Source organism: Ascaphus truei, chromosome 4 (assembly GCF_040206685.1).
Source record: "Ascaphus truei isolate aAscTru1 chromosome 4, aAscTru1.hap1, whole genome shotgun sequence".
In the NCBI taxonomy this organism is placed as follows: domain Eukaryota; kingdom Metazoa; phylum Chordata; class Amphibia; order Anura; family Ascaphidae; genus Ascaphus; species Ascaphus truei.
This window is the reverse complement of record NC_134486.1, coordinates 68,691,214-68,711,827: the sequence shown is the minus strand read 5'-3', so window position 1 is coordinate 68,711,827 and position 20,614 is coordinate 68,691,214. Positions and strand designations below refer to the sequence as shown.

Sequence of the window (20,614 nt, the reverse complement as noted above, 5' to 3'; positions counted from 1 at the left end):
CTGGAGGACAGACTTTCCTGTTCTGCATGAATCACCCAAACCCGCCTATGTGTCTCCTTCACTCTCCCTAAACTGTGCAATTGGCATAAAGTAAGTGATCCATGTGATGTTGACAAATTATATGTATAATATTCCCATTTACAGACATCACTGCTGAAGGTATAGAGGGGTGGGGAGGGGGGAAAGTATTTGTAGCTATCGATGTTTGCAGCAGAGGTAAAGTCACTGAAGTTTGCAGCTGTGGCTGCTCTCTGACATGCTGTTACCTGCAGTGATAGCAATCCTCACTGGTGCCAGACAGGCTGGGTGGGACCCATTGTACTGCAAGTGAAGGGCAACTCTGTCAGCTCAGAACCCACTTCCCTCCCCTTCCCCTCGTCACTGCTGGGTGGAGATTAAGAATTGCTGCAAACATCAAGTACTCATTACTGCTGATACAGGAAACCAGGTGGACACACTGTTGTACACTGCGAAGAAAAGAAAGGTGAGACAAATCCAAATATCACTTAGACCAGGGGTGGCCAACTTCAGTCTTTCAAGGGCCACCAACAGGTCAAGTTTTCAGGATATCCCTTCTTCAGCACTGATTGAGCCACCTCTGCTGAAGGAGGGATATCCTGAAAACCTGGCCTGTTGGTGGCCCTTGAGGACAGGATTTGGCCACCACTGACTTAGACAATACAGGTACCAGAGTGTGGGAAGCTCAGATTTAATTGTGTGTGGGTATGGGTATTTATTTATAAAATGTTTTTCCAGGAGTTACCTCTCGTTTTCAAGGTAAGCTAGGGGTACCTACAGTGATGTCATCTTAGTGTGAGGACAGAATGGGTACTAATGTTAAAATGGCACAGGTGGTTTTTTTTTTGTGTGTGTGTGTGTGTGTGTGTGTGTGTGTGTGTGTGTGTGTGTGTGTGTGTGTGTGTGTGTGCGCGCATGTGCGGCACAGGCACTGATATGAGGACAGAATGGATATTAGAGATAGAGACATACAGAAATAAATTCCATGCGATGACAGAACGGATACTAGTCTGAGGATGCCATACAGTATTTACTAAGGGCTGTTAAGTGTATGTAAGGAATCTGTGCGAGTTACAGGCAAAATGGTGCGAGGGCAAAATTGTTACCAGACTAAAGGTAAAGCCCTAATTGGCTGCATGTATAAAGTAGTAGTGTTTGAGTAGACTTCTTACCACAAGTGTGATAGTAGCACATGTACCTGTATGAGGACAGCACAAGCACCAATGCGTGAGCAATAGAGGTATCTGTGTGTGAATGCAATAAGGGTATACTGTATACATTTGAAGGCAGCCAGTCACCAGATTGAGTTGATGAAGGCACAATTAACATTTGTAAGCATCGTTCTCTAAGGTAAACACAGGTACTGTATGAGTGTGAGGGTACCATGGGTACCTAGGAGAACAGTACAATGTGAGGACAAGACATGGCTACTGATAGCAGAAGACTGGATGGAGAATATGTTCCCTTAGGCAGAGTGAAGAAAGCAACTTAGGCTCCTCTTGCTTCCTCTGCTTGATTTCTCTAAAAAAAAAAAAAAATAGCTTTGCAATTCTGAAAATCTTGAAGACTTGGACCTGTTTAAACCCATTTTCTTCTGAAGGAGTGAAGAAATGCATTGCATATTGATGAGGCACTGGTTCCCTCTGGCAGCTCAGGTGTTAAAGCTGGGCCCCATGTTCAGAAATCAGTACACACGCAACACCTACAGGCAGCTGCTATGTATTTTATTTGTGTTTTACTTGCAAATGGAGCATTTGACCAGTGAAAGGGAACGGATCCAAACACCAGCAAAAGTGTGATTTTAGTTTTTTTTTTCTTTTAGTTATGGGATTTCATTCTTGACAAATCTATGCATGGGACACCTCTTTAGCACTACATGGGTCAATCATTAACTCTTGATATGCCAAAGAAACCTCAAAATATGTATGACACAATAGGAACATAGTACAGTAGATTAATATATTGCCAGGGAACTAGCGTGCTGCTGCTGCTGCTAACAACAACACTTTTATTGCCAGAAGAACCTGAAAAGTAATGCTGGACAGGTTCTGTTCTTACCCATAGAATTGTGAGGCATGCGTTGTCACAAACTTGGCAAGTATCGATGTTAGTATGTTTTATGTATGGATTTCTAGCTCTTTCACTCTGCTGTAGTGTATTTGTTTCTGGCTTTTTCTACGTGCTCTATATACTGCAGGATCCCAGAGTTAAGTCTTTCCCAACATGCAGGCACTTGCTCACCTGGAAGGCTGAATGTATAAAGTTCACCCTCAGGAGAGATATCTTGGGAGGTTTAGCAATAGGAATGCAGATCAACCTGTGGTTTTTTTCTTTTCTTGGTGTTTAGGTCTGAAATTCCACATTGTGATATCAATAGCAATCCTTTGTTTTGTTTTTTCCACAAAGGACTGACATTTCAACGCAATCAGAGGGTTATACTTTTTTTGACATACTACTGGCATAAATGTTATACATTTTATTTGCGTTTAGACTTTTTATTTAAGAACACAAGAAACACAAACAATTCAAATGTGTAAAATATACAGCCAGATATCTCTAGTGCTACAGTATGTATCAATTCAAAGAAAGTATAACACATTTTTTAACATTACTTAGTAGAATATGACATCAAGAAAATATTGCGCATTTCTGGTTAAAATAACATAAGTAACTAAGACAGGGGTAGCCAACCCCAGGCCTCAAGGGCTCTGAATACTGAGCCACCTGTGCTGGAGAAGGGATATCCTGAAAACCTGACCTGTTGGTAACTCTTAGGCTGCGCTTTTAGTGCTGGCGACTGCGACATCGTGCAGCGCCGTGGCAAGTACATGCAGTCGGTCGCGAGTGCCCATAGTGGGCGCGACTGTGACAGCGCTCCAGAGTGACGGAGCGGTCGCGATCGCTGGAAGTCTAAAGTATTTTTATTTTTTCCGCGACCTTCGCGTGACGTCATCGGCACGTGAGCAGTTCAGCCAATATGGGCGGACCGCTCACGGCCACGTCCCCCGATCGCCCTCTCGTCTCCTGCACTATAAGCAGGAATCGCTAATACAACGGCGACGGCAGTCGCTTCGCCGTGGTCTGCCCTATAAGCTCAGCCTTAAGGATTTAAGTTGGCTACCCCTGAACTAGGACATTTTCATCCTGCGGTAATTAGGGTTGCCAGGTGTCCGGTATTAAACCGGACTGTCCTGTATTTGGACACTGTCCAGTAAAAAATGAGAGGTACTGTAATACTGGACATGTATGTGTCCAGTATTTTCCTCCCTGGACATAGTGTCCTGACGCACCTTTCACCATTGAGTCCAGTATTTTTGGAGAAGCCACCTGGCAACCCTAGCGGTAATGTATGCAAGTATTTAAAATGATGCCATATTCCTCACGCGCTACCAGGTGCACATATTACAGTAGAATGAGATGTATCGAATTCTGATTTTATTGCGACATTCTCTTCTTCCATTTCTGAAGCGTCAGACTAACGTTTTGCACCAAATAGTTCTTAATATTTGAAGCAATTGGAACAAAGTGTCAAAACACATTTTTCTCTGCATTTATACATAGCGAGTTATTCATTAGACCAGGGTTACGCAAACTGGGGGGGGGGAGCAAGTTCTTTTTGGGGGGGCGTGGGTGGTTGCAGCGGTCCCGCGCTCCTCCCCCAGGCATTTAAATGACATTCCGGGGGACCGCACGAGGCCTCTGCAACCTCTACTTACTGAGATTCAGCCGGCTCAGGAAGCATCCCCATGGCAACGTGGCGTCAAATGACATCACACCACATGACCCCGCGGCATCGTTTGAATGATGCCCTTACCGGCACTATCACAATGTAATGAATAACCCCTATAGACTCTTAAAGAATTTGTGGTGTGAAGGGGCTAATTGACAAACATCTCCTGGCTTCAAAACTAGAGTAAAATAAATTGCGCTAGATTTATCAAAAAAATAAATCCAATTCAAAACTATTGGATTTGTCTGCTTACAAAAAAAGAGCCGGTAGCTGAAACAAAGACACTGCACACCATATAATCCAAAGTAGGAAAATGCATCCATAAATAAATACAATACAATATCAGCATATATACATATGCTGATATTGTATTGTATTTATTTATGGATGCATTTTCCTACTTTGGATTATATGGTGCATGGAGATATGGGGAGGAGGTACCGGCTTTGTCTAATGGGGTGATCTAACGAAGGGGGCGTCTCCCTGAAACGTTATGCGGCTCAGGGGGCTTGTCTTGCCTTATCTGGTCTGTATTTATGCTGATTTTATATTGATCCTTTAATGTATGGATGGTTTTGCACTATTAATGATTTTTTTAGGAATATTTATTTTTTACTGTGGAATATACTGTATTTACGTGTGGTTTATTTTTTGCTACACAACTCAGGGAGGGTTTGTATCACCCCTTCAATTTGTGGTATAGTTATTTTGGTTCCACCTCCCTGTGTTTTTGTGTGTGTGTGTTTGTGCTTTCTGTATCTATTTTTAGTGGATTTTCTGCTTACATAAATATGGTGCAGAATTGTATTTATTTATTTTTATTAACATTGCTCATTTTGCTCCAATTTTGCATCTGAGAGACTTTAAAATATAGAGCTCAAAGTCTATCTTCTTTCTGAAAGATTACGGAAGCTATGGGCCAAAAAGAGACATTTTTACCTTGCATCAATGTATTAACCTCTTGAGTTCCCCATAACGTAGCCACCACGTCCTCGGGTCGGGCACTCCGGCCGCCCCATGATGTAGTAGCTACATCATGGCTAATAAGGTTGCGGCGGTCCCTCCATCCATGCAATGGGTGAAGGTATTTTGCTCAAATTTTGCCCAGTGTTCAAAAAAATGTGCATGCTAGTTCACAAAATTACAATCAAACCAGAACTCATCAAGGGCAATTTAGCTATGAAAGCGACATAGATATAATATTACCATAACAATTCTACTAGCCATTTCCCTGGAGTTATGCTTTTCGTTTTATCATTTCTGTTTCGTATCCCCAGCTAGAGGATAGAAGGTGCAATATGAATGCTTCCTTATCAATAGACCAAGTAAAACCTCTTACTAGAGAGACTGCACACACTGTCAGTGCCTATTATAGCACTATTGTAGCCAACATAATTTGTTACCCTGTGGTTTGTGATTACCCCTAACTGCTCTTTTAATTCCACATGCAATTTTTTATGAAAGTTCTAATCCCCTTTTATTTATTTTGATTACCATCAAATGTATAAAGATTATACTTTATGATAAATTGCACTGTTATGGGGTGAAATAACACCAAGTTAAAGTAAAATGTGATCTATCATTTTGCATATGAATAGTGTAAAACGTGAAATCTCACAGAACAGGTGAAATGTGCACTGGTATTGTAGATTTGGTGCAGATTCAAAACAGGGGAAGTTTTTCTTGATTCATTTGTAGTTGATAAAACCATTGAAACCTCATTTTCTTATCTTCAAGTGTTCTCAAGAAAATGCTGAGACTAGGAAAGCTCATGTTAAAAGTTCACACAATCTGCAATAGATTGACACATCTCCCAGATCAAAAACACTATCAGAACTTTGATATTGCATAATTACATGCTTATTTAAGACACCTTAATTAGCTGCAAAATAAGTACTCCAAAAAACGCATTTTGCATCATGAAGTTAGAGTTGTAAAGCCCCTCTGAATCTAGCCCTGCGTGTCTACAGTAGGTGTCTAAAACCGAAACTGCAAACACATCATAACAAATTATTACTGAATCAATTTGGATCCAGAAAGTAACAGTTCACTGTGTACACTAAATTGGCGTTATCACATTTTTTATTTCATAATGTTATCAATAGGATGTTTTATTACACACAGACAATTCTGACTTTTTATGAAAATAGCACAGTTCACGGTTGTAAATACAGTATAGCCATGGCTGGTCCAACTATCTTTCTGCCCCTCCTGTCACGTAAGTCCCAGTAGCTGCAGGCAGTGACAGGCTATCCTGTGGGGTTCCTCCCCCCCAACCCCCACGCAGCCTCCCTGAGTGGCAAGAGAGGTGGAGTCATGTGGTCTGTGTTACAGCCAATCCTGGTGCAGACCCTGTGCCCTCCCCTTTTGCATTAGGGAGGATGTTACAAATGATAGGAGTGAGTCCTCCTCCACCCCTCATGGGGAGAGAAGGTGTGAGTTCCCCTCCACCCCTCCTAGGGCGAGGAGGGGTGAGTTTCCCTCCATCCCTTCTAGGGAGAGGAGTGTGTGTCAAGTTCTCCTCCACCCTCCTGGGACTGGGAGAGCAAGATATGTGCATGGTACAAAGCCTCAACCATTAACTGCTGGCCAGCACCTTCCAGGGATCTGAGACCCCTTCTCTACTAAATGCAATGCTGTTTACTATCTGCAGTGGTTGCTACAAATAAAGACCTCATTTATATACCCCTGGCTGAGTTGCGGTCTATTAACCAGAGGTATTGGAGAGAAAGAACTGTAATGGTAGGGACTTCCTACAGCCTTGCTGTAGCCTGCCATGTCTGGAGGCGCTGTATCACCATGGAAAGAACGTAAGGATCACGTATGCCTGTCCTGGTCCCCACCCCATCGCAGGCTCTCAGCTCTCCTGGACCCTCGCAGGTATGCACGCACCAAGACATCAGTAGTAGCAGCAACATGTTTCCAGAGAGGGCGGGAAAACAGGGCTACATCAAAATAAAAAATAAAACAACAAAAAAAACGCCAGGCAGGACTGCTACTTTATAGTGTGCTTTCCATGAAATCTACACAAAAATGAATAAACCATACCAAAAAAATATAAAATGCAATAGTATTGCAACTTGCAATCCTGATTTTTACCAAAATCATATTGTGCTCTGCAATTTTTTGTGATACTCCGTATGACTCAGTACTCAAGAGGTAAAGAAATCAATAGTTATATGTTGACATAAATTAGAAAGTGGTTAATATATAATTTTATTGGAAATTCTCTTTGCCTCAGTAACTAATGTTGCTTTCTGTTTTTTCTCTGCAGAACTCTGAGATTTCTAAGATGAGCCACACTGCGGAATTTGGAGCCGCCTCTTGGGAGCTGTGTGTTACGGTGGATCAGCAGAATGAGGCAGAACAACAAAAAGTCACAATCAGAGTGGCAGGAGATCTTCATATTGGTGGAGTAATGCTCAAACTTGTAGAGCAAATGAGTAAGTAAAATATTTCTCATTCAGAATAGCTTATTCATCTAATTTTCAGTTTACAAAACAAGTTGTTGTTTTTTGGAGGTTCAAATAAAATAGTAATCCAACGCAATTTCCATCTATTTCAAGTCTCAACGTGTTCACCATTTATGTTCAAATTACAACCACTTTTAATAGAGTGTAGGGTTGTCTTTGCCTTGAAATACAGGTAATTGTGTTGGAATTAGCAGGGAATAAATGAAAAAGTATTTAGAAACTCCCCTGGTAATCGAAATACAATGGCAGTAAATACTCTTGTGTTACTGTGGATTTCCTTACACTGTATAGTGTAATGTTTCAGGTATGCAAGCTCTTCCTTGTGTCTCCCCTGTTGTTGGTCCTAATGTTAATGCGTATGTATGTTAGATATTGTATTACCTAAAAAGAATGAGTGGCCTTAAGGTACTGTAATGTGTTTAAACAAAGGAGATGGCTATGACACCTGGTGTAAGCTACTTGTGAGCCAAGGCAAGGTGCTTTATGTCTCTAGCCTCAGGCACCACAGAAAACCAATTGTATGCTCTTCTGAATATACATTTTTATAAATAGTGCTGTATGCATTATCTATACTATGCATATACATATGTGACTTATATATATATATATATATATATATATATATATATATATATATATATATATATCCATCTAGAGGTATCAGTACCGTGTTAGCCGAGCTTCAATAATCAAAAAATAAATAGATGATACCGTTCTGTGGCTAACAAAATGCTTTTATTTGTGCGAGCTTTCGAGATACACTGATCTCTTCTTCCGGCGATGTTACAATGAATGAAGCAAGCAAAGGGTATACTTAAAACAATGTCTCTTGGAATGTTATCTGTGCTAGTCCTTCCCCCGGTGTGGATGATCTCCAGCCATAAATCTCATCCACACCGGGGGAAGGACTAGCACAGATAACATTCCAAGAGACACTGTTTTTAAGTATACCCTTTGCTTGCTTCATTCATTGTAACATCGCCGGAAGAAGAGATCAGTGTATCTCGAAAGCTCGCACAAATAAAAGCATTTCGTTAGCCACAGAACGGTATCATCTATTTATTTTTTGATTATATATATATATATATATATATATATATATATATGTTATATATATATAATATATATATTAACTTTATTATAACCATAATATTGTCTATAACTCTTATTTATTACCAATGTGTTTAAGACATCAGCTTTATTTTGCTCATCAGAATGACTCCATTATAATGTCATTTTGTTATCCAAATCCCACAAATCTCACTCTTTTGTTTTTTTGACCTCCATGACAGCTATAAATCTGTACTATAACATTTCACAATAATTTTTTTTAGCTTTTGTATGTCCTGAGAAATGTTATTGTATTTACTAGGTTTTTTTGTTTTGCTGTCTATCAATTAAATGATACTTAAGTCGGAATAGAAAACAGATTGCTCTGTACTTGATTTAAAACCAGAGACAGAACATAAAACACAGACAGAGCTCAGTTTTAGAACATCCAGTGAAACTCATACACGGTACAGTGCCTAAATATATATATGTATAAATATCTATTAAGTAAAATGGTCTTTTAGTTTGACATTTATGGCCAAAATTGTTGTAAGCCCCTGAGCCAACGGCACGGCAGACCACATTTTAGGGGTCCCTAACGCTAATATAAATTCTTAATAACCTGTGTAATAACAGGAAGAATGATTTATAGTAAATCTGTCAATATTAGTTGCAAAGTTCTAAGTCTGATTGAAGCTTTTATTAACCTGTACATTACCAGGAAAAGCACTCTGTATTAGAGTTGTCACAACCATACTGCAAGCAAGCCAGTTCCCCTGAGTGGAAGATGCTATGGAGTGAGCCCTTAACCATTTAAATGTGGGAGGGGGTGAGCTTCAATTAGGTAGGAGGTTGCCACCCTCCAAACAGCCAAGACTAGCTGAACAAGAATTGTAAAACATACTGGACACCTAACAAGCTCCTATTGAACCCCCAAAATAACCACAACATATATATAAGCATATGAGTGTCACAGAGGAGTGCTACTGAGCATGGCAATATATATTTAAAACCAGAGACAGAACATAAAACACAGACAGAGCTCAGTTTTAGAACATCCAGTGAAACTCATACACAGTACAGTGCCTAAATAGAACTTAGAACTTTGCAACTAATATTGACAGATTTACTATAAATCATTCTTCCTGTTATTACACAGGTTATTAAGAATTTATATTAGCGTTAGGGACCCCTGAAATGTTGTCTGCCATGCCGTTGGCTCAGGGGCTTACAACAATTTTGGCCAAAAATGTCAAACTAAAAGACCATTTTACTTAATAGATATTTATACATATATATATTTAGGCACTGTACCGTGTATGAGTTTCACTGGATGTTCTAAAACTGAGCTCTGTCTGTGTTTTATGTTCTGTCTCTGGTTTTAAATATATATTGCCATGCTCAGTAGCACTCCTCTGTGACACTCATATGCTTATATATATGTTGTGGTTATTTTGGGGGTTCAATAGGAGCTTATTAGGTGTCCAGTATGTTTTACAATGCTCTGTACTTGAGACAGTTTTGCTTCCATGTGTAATTCTTGTTCTAGTATAGCTACCTTAAAATGTAAATAAACTGTTACATTGAAATACAAGCTGGAATTATTGTATGGTATACAAAACAATGGATTTGTATCACATTGTTTGTTTGAATTATATATAACTGATTGATTGATTGATTACAATTATTATTAAGGATGGAAGACATTTAAAAAAAAAAAAGTTTCATTTCCAGCCTCCCTTATCCCATTCAGAAATTAAAATCCCCACTCACATCAAATTAACGCAAATATCTTTTGACATTCAAGAGACAATAAACGGGAAAAAAGTACAGCTATTAGGTGAACCACAACACAAACATTTTAAGAACCAAAACCAGAAGACAACCGTTTTTTTTAGAACCAAGGCACAAGTGAGTGTCCACCATTAGCTGAGACTAAAAACATTTCATAGAAACAAATATGAAAGCCTCTTTCATACTAATTCATACCTACAGAATATTGATCACATACTGTATATGTTTCATATGGAGAAGTTACTTTGTATAAAGATTCATTTTTATTCACTTCTCTTTCAGGGCTATCGCAAGACTGGTCAGATTATGCACTTTGGTGGGAACAAAAGAATTGCTGGCTTTTAAAAACTCACTGGACACTGGACAAGCATGGAGTGCAGGCTGATGCTAAACTGATTTTCACACCTCAACACAAACTACTGCGCCTTCGTTTGCCAAATATGAAAACGATGAGGCTAAAAGTGAGCTTTTCAGCGGTTGTGTTCAAAGCCGTAAATGAGATCTGCAAAATTTTAAGTGAGTAAATGCAACAACAAAAAAAGTGCATTGTGAAATATTAGCATTACAGTGCTGTTAACAAAAAAACTTAAAACTTAAATGTTAACTAAAAATTAGAATCAGGCTTATCTGCAGATGAAACTTAAAAATTATTTTCCCTTCAGTGTGTCATACATTTTATTCAGGTATTTTTGAGATTTGAGATCCTTAAAAATGTAGCAAAGAGAAATCCTGTTGATTTTATTGGGATTACGTATTTTCTTTAGCACATATTGTACACATTTTTACCTGGAATTGCACTACTTTTGCCATGAAACACATACAGTATGGCTCTTGGGCTCTTGATGTGGCTGCCCATGCAACCAGTATGAAATAAGCAGGAGCAAAGTGCAATTTATCACACTAAAACTTATATGTTAACGAAATGTAAATATATATTCTACAGATGTTATCGATGCTTGCAAAATGTTGAAGTAATAATATAATTGTATTTATATTCAAATGTTTTTTATATTTTATAATTATATTATTATAATATATTATTATCACGTTGTTAAATGTATCTAAAATTACATTATAATAAGCTTCTGCTGCTAATATTTTCTGATCTGGCCCCATTTGGATAAATGATTGAAGTATGTTTAGCATATGAGAATACTGTAGCCTGTCTTAGGGTGGAAATCCCATGTACTTCAAGTTAACTTTTTTGTCTTTAAAATAATTTCAATTGGAAGTCTTCCTACATATGTTGTCAGCCTAGGTAGGACATGTTCAGTTTTAGGAACAAGTGTAGACAGGATGTAAACCGCCTCAGGTGCTCTGGGAAACCTCACCGTCATGAGGCACAGTAGACGTCAAACAGAAGAAATGTCTTTTCACTGGTCTTTGCAAAAAGATATATTAAAACATTATTACAGTACAGAGATCGACGTTTCGGTCCGGTCATGGACCGTGGGGTTGCACCAGCAATTTTATAAGGAGGGCGTTCAATATCATTGGGACTGAGTAACCTTCAGAGCAGTGGCTGTACAATCATAGACGTGAAGATCCAAAGTTCAGGTTCTGTGGAAATATAAAAGCAGGATTGCATATTTACATATGAACAAGTATTATGAATTATTCATTTACATTTGTCACAGAACATTTCAAAGCCAAAATGCCTTCGCCTATATATTTGCTACAGGAGAACATTTGATAATTATTATTTTAAGTTCCCATATCCATTAGTACAGTGATTTTAACTGGGGTTCCACAGAACCCCGGGGTTCTGCGAGCACCCCTCAGGGGTTCCGTGGCTGCCAGGGGGGGAGTGCTGGGCTAAGTCTCCCAGCTGTCAAAGGCCCGGTGGCACCCCCACATGGCAGTGACCCGGTGGCTCCCAAGCTAAGCAGCAGCAGCCACCCGGTCACTGCCGGCAGGTGACTTAAGGTGCGTGCGTGTGTGTGTGAGGTGGGTATGTGTGCGTGTAAGGCCGCGCTTATAGTGACGGCGACAGCGAAGCGATCGTGACGTCAGGCTGTGGTCGCTGAAAAAATCAAATTGAGATGACTTCCACCAAGCCGTCACTCCATCGCGTCGAGCTTACTATAAGCGCATGCGACAGCAGCAAGGATGCTAGCGGATGCCAGAAGAAGATGCAACTGAAGGTAAGCGCTAAATTTTGTATCTCCGGTTTAGCCTTCAGTAGTAGGTGGCAAGCGTGTGTGTGTGTGTATGTGTGTGTGTGTGTGTGTGTGTGTGTGTGTGTGTGTGTGTGTGTGTGTGTGTGTGTGTGTGTGTGTGTGTGTGTGTGTGTGTGTGTGAGTGTGTGTGTGGAAGTGTGTGTGTGGAAGTGTGTGTGTGTGGGTGTAAGAGGGGGAGTGTTTGTGTATGTGTAAGGTTGCGTCCCCGCTGGCACTGAGCCCGCTAGGTGTTCAGCGCTTGACGCTTTCTCTTCTGTTAGTGTGAATCAGCCCGTTCATGCTCACGCGGCGTGTGCACGGGCATGTATGCTCTCCCAAGCTTGGCACTTGGGGAGACAAAAAAAATTGAGATTGACATGCACTCAGCTGAGGTAAGTGCACACAGAACACAGCCACACACACACATAGCCATACACACACACACAAACACACACATTACACACACACAAATAGCACCGATCAATGCTCCTGCTTGCAAATTTAGGCAGGACACCCTGTGCTCATGCTTTGAGAGTTGGTGACGTCACCGGTCTCAAGCATGTGCACGGTCAGCACAAGTGGGGACGCAGCCTAAGAGTGGGGGAGTGTGTGTGTGTGTGTGTGTGTGTGTGTGTGTGTGTGTGTGTGTGTGTGTGTGTGTGTGTGTGTGTGTGTGTGTGTGTGTGTGTGTGCGCGCGTGTGTGTGTGTAAGAGAGGGTGTGTGTGTGTGTGTGTGTGTGTGTGTGTGTGTGTGTGTGTGTGTGTGTGTGTGTGTGTGTGTGTGTGTGTGTGTGTGTGTGTGTGTGTATGTGTGTATGTGTGTAACTAAGTGAGAGCGTAAGGGGGAGAGTGTGAGGGGGGAGAGACACAGGGGGCGGTGGCGGCATGAGAGATGGGGGTTCTCCAGAATTTCACAATCTAATTTTGCGGTTCCTTAGCCAAAAATAGGTTGAAAACTACTACATTAGTATAATAAGAGATTGATTTAGTTTCAAATGATGCCACTAAGGGCTTGAGCTGCATATGTGTGTATGTATATCTTTATTTGTGTAGCATCATCCAACATGAGACATAATGGGAATAAGTGCTTCAAACATAAAAGCAGACATTAGGAAAAGGAGTCCCTGCTCAGAAGAGCTTACAGTCTAAGGGGTATGCAGGTGGAACGTAGAGACAGTAGGAAGGTGATGCAAAAGGTTTGCAAAAAGATGAATTGTGATATGTAACACCCTTCCCCCCCCCCCTTACAGGAGATCTACTATGTTATGTGTACTCTGGTGCTGAGTAGCTCACCTGTTATAGACCAGAAAGCCTGAGTCTCCGCGATGTTAATGGAAATAGCAATGGGATATATGGGTGGTACTTCGGTGCAGCGCCTCCATCCTGTAGGGTAGCTGCCAGAGGCAGAAGGTATTCCCCAAAGGGAACCCCCATTTCCAGTAATCGCCACCCCCTTACCCTCTGATGGGGTAAAGCAGAACCCGGCCTCATTCACTGGGGAGCAGGCTATATCCTGGAATCGAAAATAACAATACAGGTGCGCAGTTAAAATGAATTAATATATGTGATAAAGTAGTCATTATATAGTACCACTAAACCCAAATGAGTGATATGTAATAACTGTGTTACCAATCAAATTGGAGCGTCTGCTGCTGTACAGAGGGTAGCCCAAGACCCTGGGTAGCTAGACAAAACAAAAGAAAGAACAGCGCACAACGCTCATCGTGAATTATATAGGTACAATTTTATAATAAAAAATGGTTCAAGGTTCTGCGTACATAAAGCAAGTTGAAAACAGGCACAGAATAAATACTGGTATCTGTTACCACTCCAGACAACTGGAACACGCAGGAACAGCAGGTTTACGTCCACTTCAGGGAGCTGGAACACGCAAGGACAGCAGGTGAGGATTTCTTAGGTCCACTTCCGCAGTCTGCACATGGATGGTCTACAAAGTCCTTGCTAGACACAAAGCACACTCGGAGAGTCCAGTAGATTGTGCCACGAGTACCAAGTACAAGCTGGACCTCCACCGGGACAGGAGTCTGTAGGGATCAGCTCACAGCCTCGTGGGACAGCGTCTGACGTCAGACCTGCAGCGTCACCGAGTGCGTGTCAAATCGGCAAAAGTCTCTCTGAAAGGCTGCTAAACCACCGAAAACTTGCCAAATGACAATAGAATCATACAGATTAGAGAGTGGTGTATTCGTGAGTGGTACTTCGGTGCAGCGCATCCATCCTGTAGCAGGCTATATCCTGGAATCGTTCTCCTCTAAATTTGGGTAAGGAGCCTTATATACCTTATATACCTGGGAAGGTTTTAGTGACACCATACTACGTGTGAACCCTTGCACCTCCCCCACCAAACATCCCCTTCCACCCGTCCCCCTCCCCCAAGCATGACGCTCCCAACTGCCATCCAGCCTGCACCTGGCAGGGTCGGGAAACACATAGCCAGGGGAGAAACAGCGTTACACAAGGTTTAGAAAACAGCCCAGACGTAAAGAAAAATAAAACATCTCAAAGTGAGTGTGGTGTTAGTGGCTTGTATTGGTCTATTCTTTTTGGAATGTGTTTTTGTATTTTTTGCATTCTCTGTTAAATATTATTTACCTGCAATATGTGTCAAACTGTATTCATTTCACTGGGTGCAGCTTTTTTTTTTTTAGACAATTTCTTTAGCATTCATTTCTAAACACATTTCTGTTGTTAAAATCTCATCTGTGTGCTTCTCATCACCCAGCCATATTTTGTTTTCTCCATGACCAGTACATCTTATTGATCTCTTATCTTAGTTAAGATGATGATGATGATGATGATGATGATGATGATGATGATGATGATGATGATGATGATGATGATGATGATGATGATGATGATACTTGGGGGTGGGATTTCTGCTTCACTGTAAATGCTTCTGCAGCTATAACACTGAAGGACAATGAAGTTCATGATGACTTTCAAGCAGCAAAGAGACTCAATTAATGTATATGTTCATTTACTATGGCCTGGAGACACTAACAAAGAAAGGGGCTTATTGTTTTAATAAAATGATGAGAACATGAGCTACAATCCTAACAACTATAGCATGAATGCAACTGCACAAAAACTTGATGGGGCAGATACAGTAGATGGAGTTTTTCCCTGTATGGAATTTCATTGAAAAACACATACATATTTTCAGTTACACCAAACAAGACTGTGCTTGCTCTGTTAAAAATACTAAGGTTATAAGATGTATTGTGTATTTTAAATATGGCGTGTGAAACAAAGCTGCATATATTGCAGTTGCAGTAACACAGTATGGTATATGAGAATTGAAGTATCCCATATATTTCATTGAGTACTCTAGTAACTTGTTATTCGGCAACATAACATTAAAAGTTTTTCTTGTGCTGTAAAGTGATTTGCTGCTGACAGCAGAACATGTTTGAAAAGCCGCTCAAACGTATTTGTCAGTATTCTAATGCTAGAAATACAAAGGGGAACAGTGAAGGAACAAGTTTGCAATCCTGTCGTTTTTCTAATAATAACCCCTTCAACTGGCAATCTGGCTGTATTACAAAGTGTTGTAACTCCCTCTGGCATTGCTGGAATTAATGAGGAATCTACAAAAGTATTGATAAAGAAGACTCTCACCTTCATACTATGAAAGCTCACCCCTTCTCTGCCAGAGCGCTCAGTGATGCATTGCAAAGCAACAGATCCCTGAAGTACCCACAATCAGGGTTAGAAGAAAGCAGCCTCCAGGATGCACTCTACCGAAACCTGATATTATTTTACAATATTAGACAATTTGGTATTGTTAAATGTAAGTTCAGGTTCACTTTGATATTGATATCCAATTGCTATTTGGCAATATTGGATTACCACCAAAAAATATTGCTACCTACCCCAGGTTGCTGTTAGGCCTATACTGCCAATGTATACAATGGCCACTATATACATTGGCAAGATGTAGATGTCTTATTGCTAATTTGTATTGCTAGCGTTGTTTAACATGGAGTTAACACATTTCGGGTGTGTATGTAAATAAGATGAATATCACTACCCATTTATAAATAAATGTAAACAAAATTTAAATCCCATTTCTTAATAACGCCAAATTATAACGTAGCTCTATCGACCCTTTTAATGAATCTAACCCTCTGTCATCTCGTTTATCAAAGTAGCCAGATTGGGCACACCTACAGTATTAACCAATAAAACTATCATTTATTTCTACATACACAAGTTATGTGTATGAAATGATACCTTGAAAAGGGTGTTACCGATAATATTTAGCCTTATCCAGACAATAGAAATATAGATGGATGTATAACGTGTTCATCTCTAAAAGTATTGCTGGGTTATAAGAATTAACTAGGGAGACTATATGTCTAACCTTATCCAGACAATAGAAATATAGATGGATTTATAACGTATTCATCTATAAAAGTAATGCTGGCTTATAAGAATTAATATACTATTGGCAAAACCATTATTTTAAGGAAATGAATGTGTAGATATGGGTTCCAATAGGAAACACATTCACACATGCACACCCTGGTTTATGAGAGTTTTTGACACGATAGGGAGGCTTCCATTATATAAACAACAATTTATTAGAACAGCAACAAAATATAACACTTACACGGTTGCACTAATTATACTTCCTTATAAGGTTTGTACTTATTACAGGCCTAACAAAACAATACAATATAGTTCATCCTATCTAAACATACATTGATATAAACCACAGGTATGTATACAGATTTACAAGTGCACAAGAATTAGGATCATCATTACCTTCTCTGGTGTATTGGAATTCCAATAAGTCTGTAAGCTCTCTCCTTCTCTCCTCGATCCTCTCTCCTTCTCTCCTAACTCACTAATACTCTGCATGTGGTTTAAATGTGTTTCCAAACCTATAGCTGAACATGTAGGAGATTCTGATTGGTTGGGGAAAGATACGCAAACTAAATTATGTGTGTTGCTTTGAAGTTGATGGGAAAACTTAGAATACCAGATCTATCAATAAATGTTTGGACAGGTCAACAATACTGATTGGGAAAATAGCAGCTGCTTCCTCCTGAGGTCTAAATGTTAATTCAGGAAACACAAGTTTTATTTTGAATTCCCTGATAATCAACAAGAGAAGATTGATTATCAGGATGTGGAGTAAATAAACCTTTTGTTTGTCAAATTCTCTCAATTCTTGTTGCATCTTACTTACCTGGATAAACATTCCAGTATCTACTTCAGAAGACAGTTTATGATTCCTGTTTCACAAAAACAATTCTCTTGGGTAACAGTGGCAATTATTGTGCTTATAAATATCTGCTTATCATTTTTTACAGGGGTTTTTACAGGGTGTAGCTGACTATTGGCACTCATTCTATTTAACATTTGCTGCTTTATCTTCAGAAATCAGATGAGAAGGTTCTACATATGTTAGTAAACACTACTCATGATCTGATTTATCAGTCCATAGAAAAAAAATGGAGTAACTCGAAAGCATATCTTTAAATAAATCACAAGCCAGATAATAATGAAGCGCCGAATCTTACAATGTCACTTTCATGAGCACACTGTACCTACCTGCTGCAGGCTGTCACAGAGGTTCAAACTGTGCCCGTCTCATAATCATAGTGCTGAAAAAAGGGTGAGGACATAAATTGGTACATGATCGCTAATGGCTCCAAAACAGGGGTGCTCAACTCCAGTCCTCAAAACCCCCAACAGGTCAGGTTTTAAGGATATCACACCTTCAGCAGAGGTGGCTCAATCAGTCTTCGACTGAGCCACCTGTGCTGAAGCAAGGATATCCTTAAAACCTGACTTGTTGGGTGTCTTAAGGACTGGAGTTGAGCACCCCTGCTCTAAAAGAATACCTGCACATACACTCACAAGTGACATTGGTAGACATACCATTTAGCACAATACCTTAAGGGTGCGGCTCCACCTACTCTTGTTTGTTTTATTTTCTTTACATAGGTGTGAAGCTCTGGGAGTATTTGGAGTTAGGTTCAGCTCCGGGATCCCCTTGTTCCCGATATACTTGCCTCCGAAGGTACCATCCCCTGCTGGGCAAACAAAACGGGAGGTTTAAATCTTCTGCGGTACACAAGCCAATAGGAAGCAGCAATGTCATCCGTCGTGGCTTCCTATTGGCCCGTGTGTCGCAGGAGATTTAGGTATCAGGAAATAGCCGAACCCCCTGCTTCATAACCCCTAAGTGGAATGCTTCTTTAAAGTTAAGATAGCATAATCACTATTATATCTCCCCATAGATGCAACACACAACCGTTATTTACTGTAAACATAGTTATTATTCAATGTGAGTGTAAGTTCCTAATTCACAAATGTTTTATTTGTTATCAGATCCTCAAATAAGACTTTTTTTTTTTCAATCACAAGAACTAACTGTTTTCGTAATTTATACTTACTGTATACGTTGTATTTGTCATTGTGTACACATTAGAATGCATACGTTTATGATGGTTTGATTATTGTGTTCTAGATATTAGACGACCGGAAGAGCTTTCATTGATCAAACCCTTAGGGGATTCTGGGAAAAAGAAAAAGAAAAAGGAGCTCAAAGACACTGTGTTTGAAGACGTTATAAACTTGGACATCCCACAAAGTAATTCGGCATCATTAGGTATTAATTTTTTCTAATGCTTTTAGGAAGCAAAGCTACCATTAATGTGCATCTTGTTGCAGGTTGTGTTTTGATATAGATACTGTACTTAACAAGAGAAAGCACACCCAGTTGTGGACACTCAATCACCCTGAGTAATGATACGATAATGGATATAAAAACACTTTATTAGATAAATTAAAATAATGGAGTAATACAACAACAACAGACGAACAATACCAAAATATTGCACTGAGTAAGTACTAGGGTATAAATTTACAATAATGTGAACAATTAGGGAATAAATAAGCTTATTAGACCAAACCAATAATTATATAGTCAAGGTGAAAGTCACTTCTTGTAATGTTGGTAAATTAGGGGTTATACCTCCTATGATGCTGCAATGGGTCCTCATAGGTAGACTAATTGGACTGCACTGAATAGCTAATATTTAGAGTAAATGATCTATATGGGGGGATCAGTATCCTCTATCAAGTAGTGGTATGATCTTTTAAAGTGTTTTTTTATCCATCATCATATTATTGTTGCTTAGGGTGTTTGAGCACACACATTTCCCACAGGTCAAAAGAAAGGGGGTGGAGGGAGGGGGACTCTGACTCCCAGTCATGCTGCCCCTCTGTCTAAGCAGCTGCATCCCTGCATTACAACTTTTTTTAAAGAATGTGAATAGTAACATATTACCCTTTATATTGCAGCTAGCCCTGGATTATATAGTAAAACTATGACTCCCATGTATGACCCTGTGAATGGAACCCCAGCCTCCTCCACAATCACATGGTTCAGTGATAGTCCACTGGCTGAACAGAACTGCAACATCTTAGCACTCAGCCAGCCAAACTCTTCTCCGGACATACTGGCTCAAATGTATCAGTCACGGACACTGGTTGATAAAGCAAAACTTAATTCAGGGTAAGGACTCTTTTACTTCATTGTAATTGGGTTCAAAGTAAAATATTTGAAATAATGTATATAAAACAAGAGTTGTTTATTTCAGTATTTTCAGTTTTGGCGTGTAACTTATGTATTCAATCAATAACTTACACCATACAGTATGTGTATTAAAAATGTCTGTTGTGTCTGAAATAATCACCTTGCAGCCATTTAGCAATTTAACAGTTCCTACACAAAATGTATCTTGCTCCCTGTGGTATTTTGTGGTGGCATTAATCCGTCCTACCAATATGTGGGACTGATTTAGAAAATCTTAAATTCATCCACCAAGAAGCTTGTAGCTCTACACCAGTATCCAAGTAAGTGGCTGGGATATGTTGAAGGTTTAAACAGACTGTACAGATTTAGCCAATAGTATTGCCACCCATGGCATGCTGCAGCGAAACATACACATAACTATCCCTTTTTAGACCTGTTAAGCCTGCGGTGGAAGAAGAAGTCTTAGCTGTGTTGTATACTCCAGGAAGAGCTGAGTGAATTGATAGAATCATACCAGATTGTTAATGATGATGATACTGCAGTTTAATTTTTGATTGTTCCTTTTTGTAGATGGTTGGACTCCTCTAGATCTCTTATGGAACAAGGCATCCAAGAGGATGATCAGCTTTTGTTGAGATTTAAGTACTACTCCTTTTTTGATTTGAACCCAAAGGTAAAACATTATTTTTCATGTATCATGATTTAACAACTGTGGCAGTTATTTAATCATTATTTACTTATCAGCCTAGCTAGGATCATTTATTTTATGTGTTATTACATGCTATATATGTTTGATCACTTATAGTATTCATACCTT

The 20,614-nt window shown here is 39.7% G+C and overlaps 1 protein-coding gene across 2 annotated transcripts in view; it reads left to right on the top strand.

The window, feature by feature from the left end:
- Positions 1–215: 215 nt before the first annotated feature.
- FERMT1 (FERM domain containing kindlin 1) overlaps positions 216–20,614 on the top strand; it is a 44,261-nt gene continuing 23,862 nt past the window's right edge. The window contains exons 1-6 of one of the 2 annotated variants that reach the window (XM_075596013.1): positions 216–484; positions 7,023–7,191; positions 10,348–10,581; positions 18,727–18,849; positions 19,563–19,776; positions 20,368–20,470. In XM_075596013.1, the coding sequence (XP_075452128.1) occupies positions 7,041–7,191; positions 10,348–10,581; positions 18,727–18,849; positions 19,563–19,776; positions 20,368–20,470 (825 nt within the window). In that variant the 5' untranslated portion in view covers positions 216–484; positions 7,023–7,040. Of the gene's footprint in view, positions 485–7,022; positions 7,192–10,347; positions 10,582–18,726; positions 18,868–19,562; positions 19,777–20,367; positions 20,471–20,614 lie in introns of both variants that reach the window. The other variant, XM_075596012.1, reaches the window with a different exon arrangement.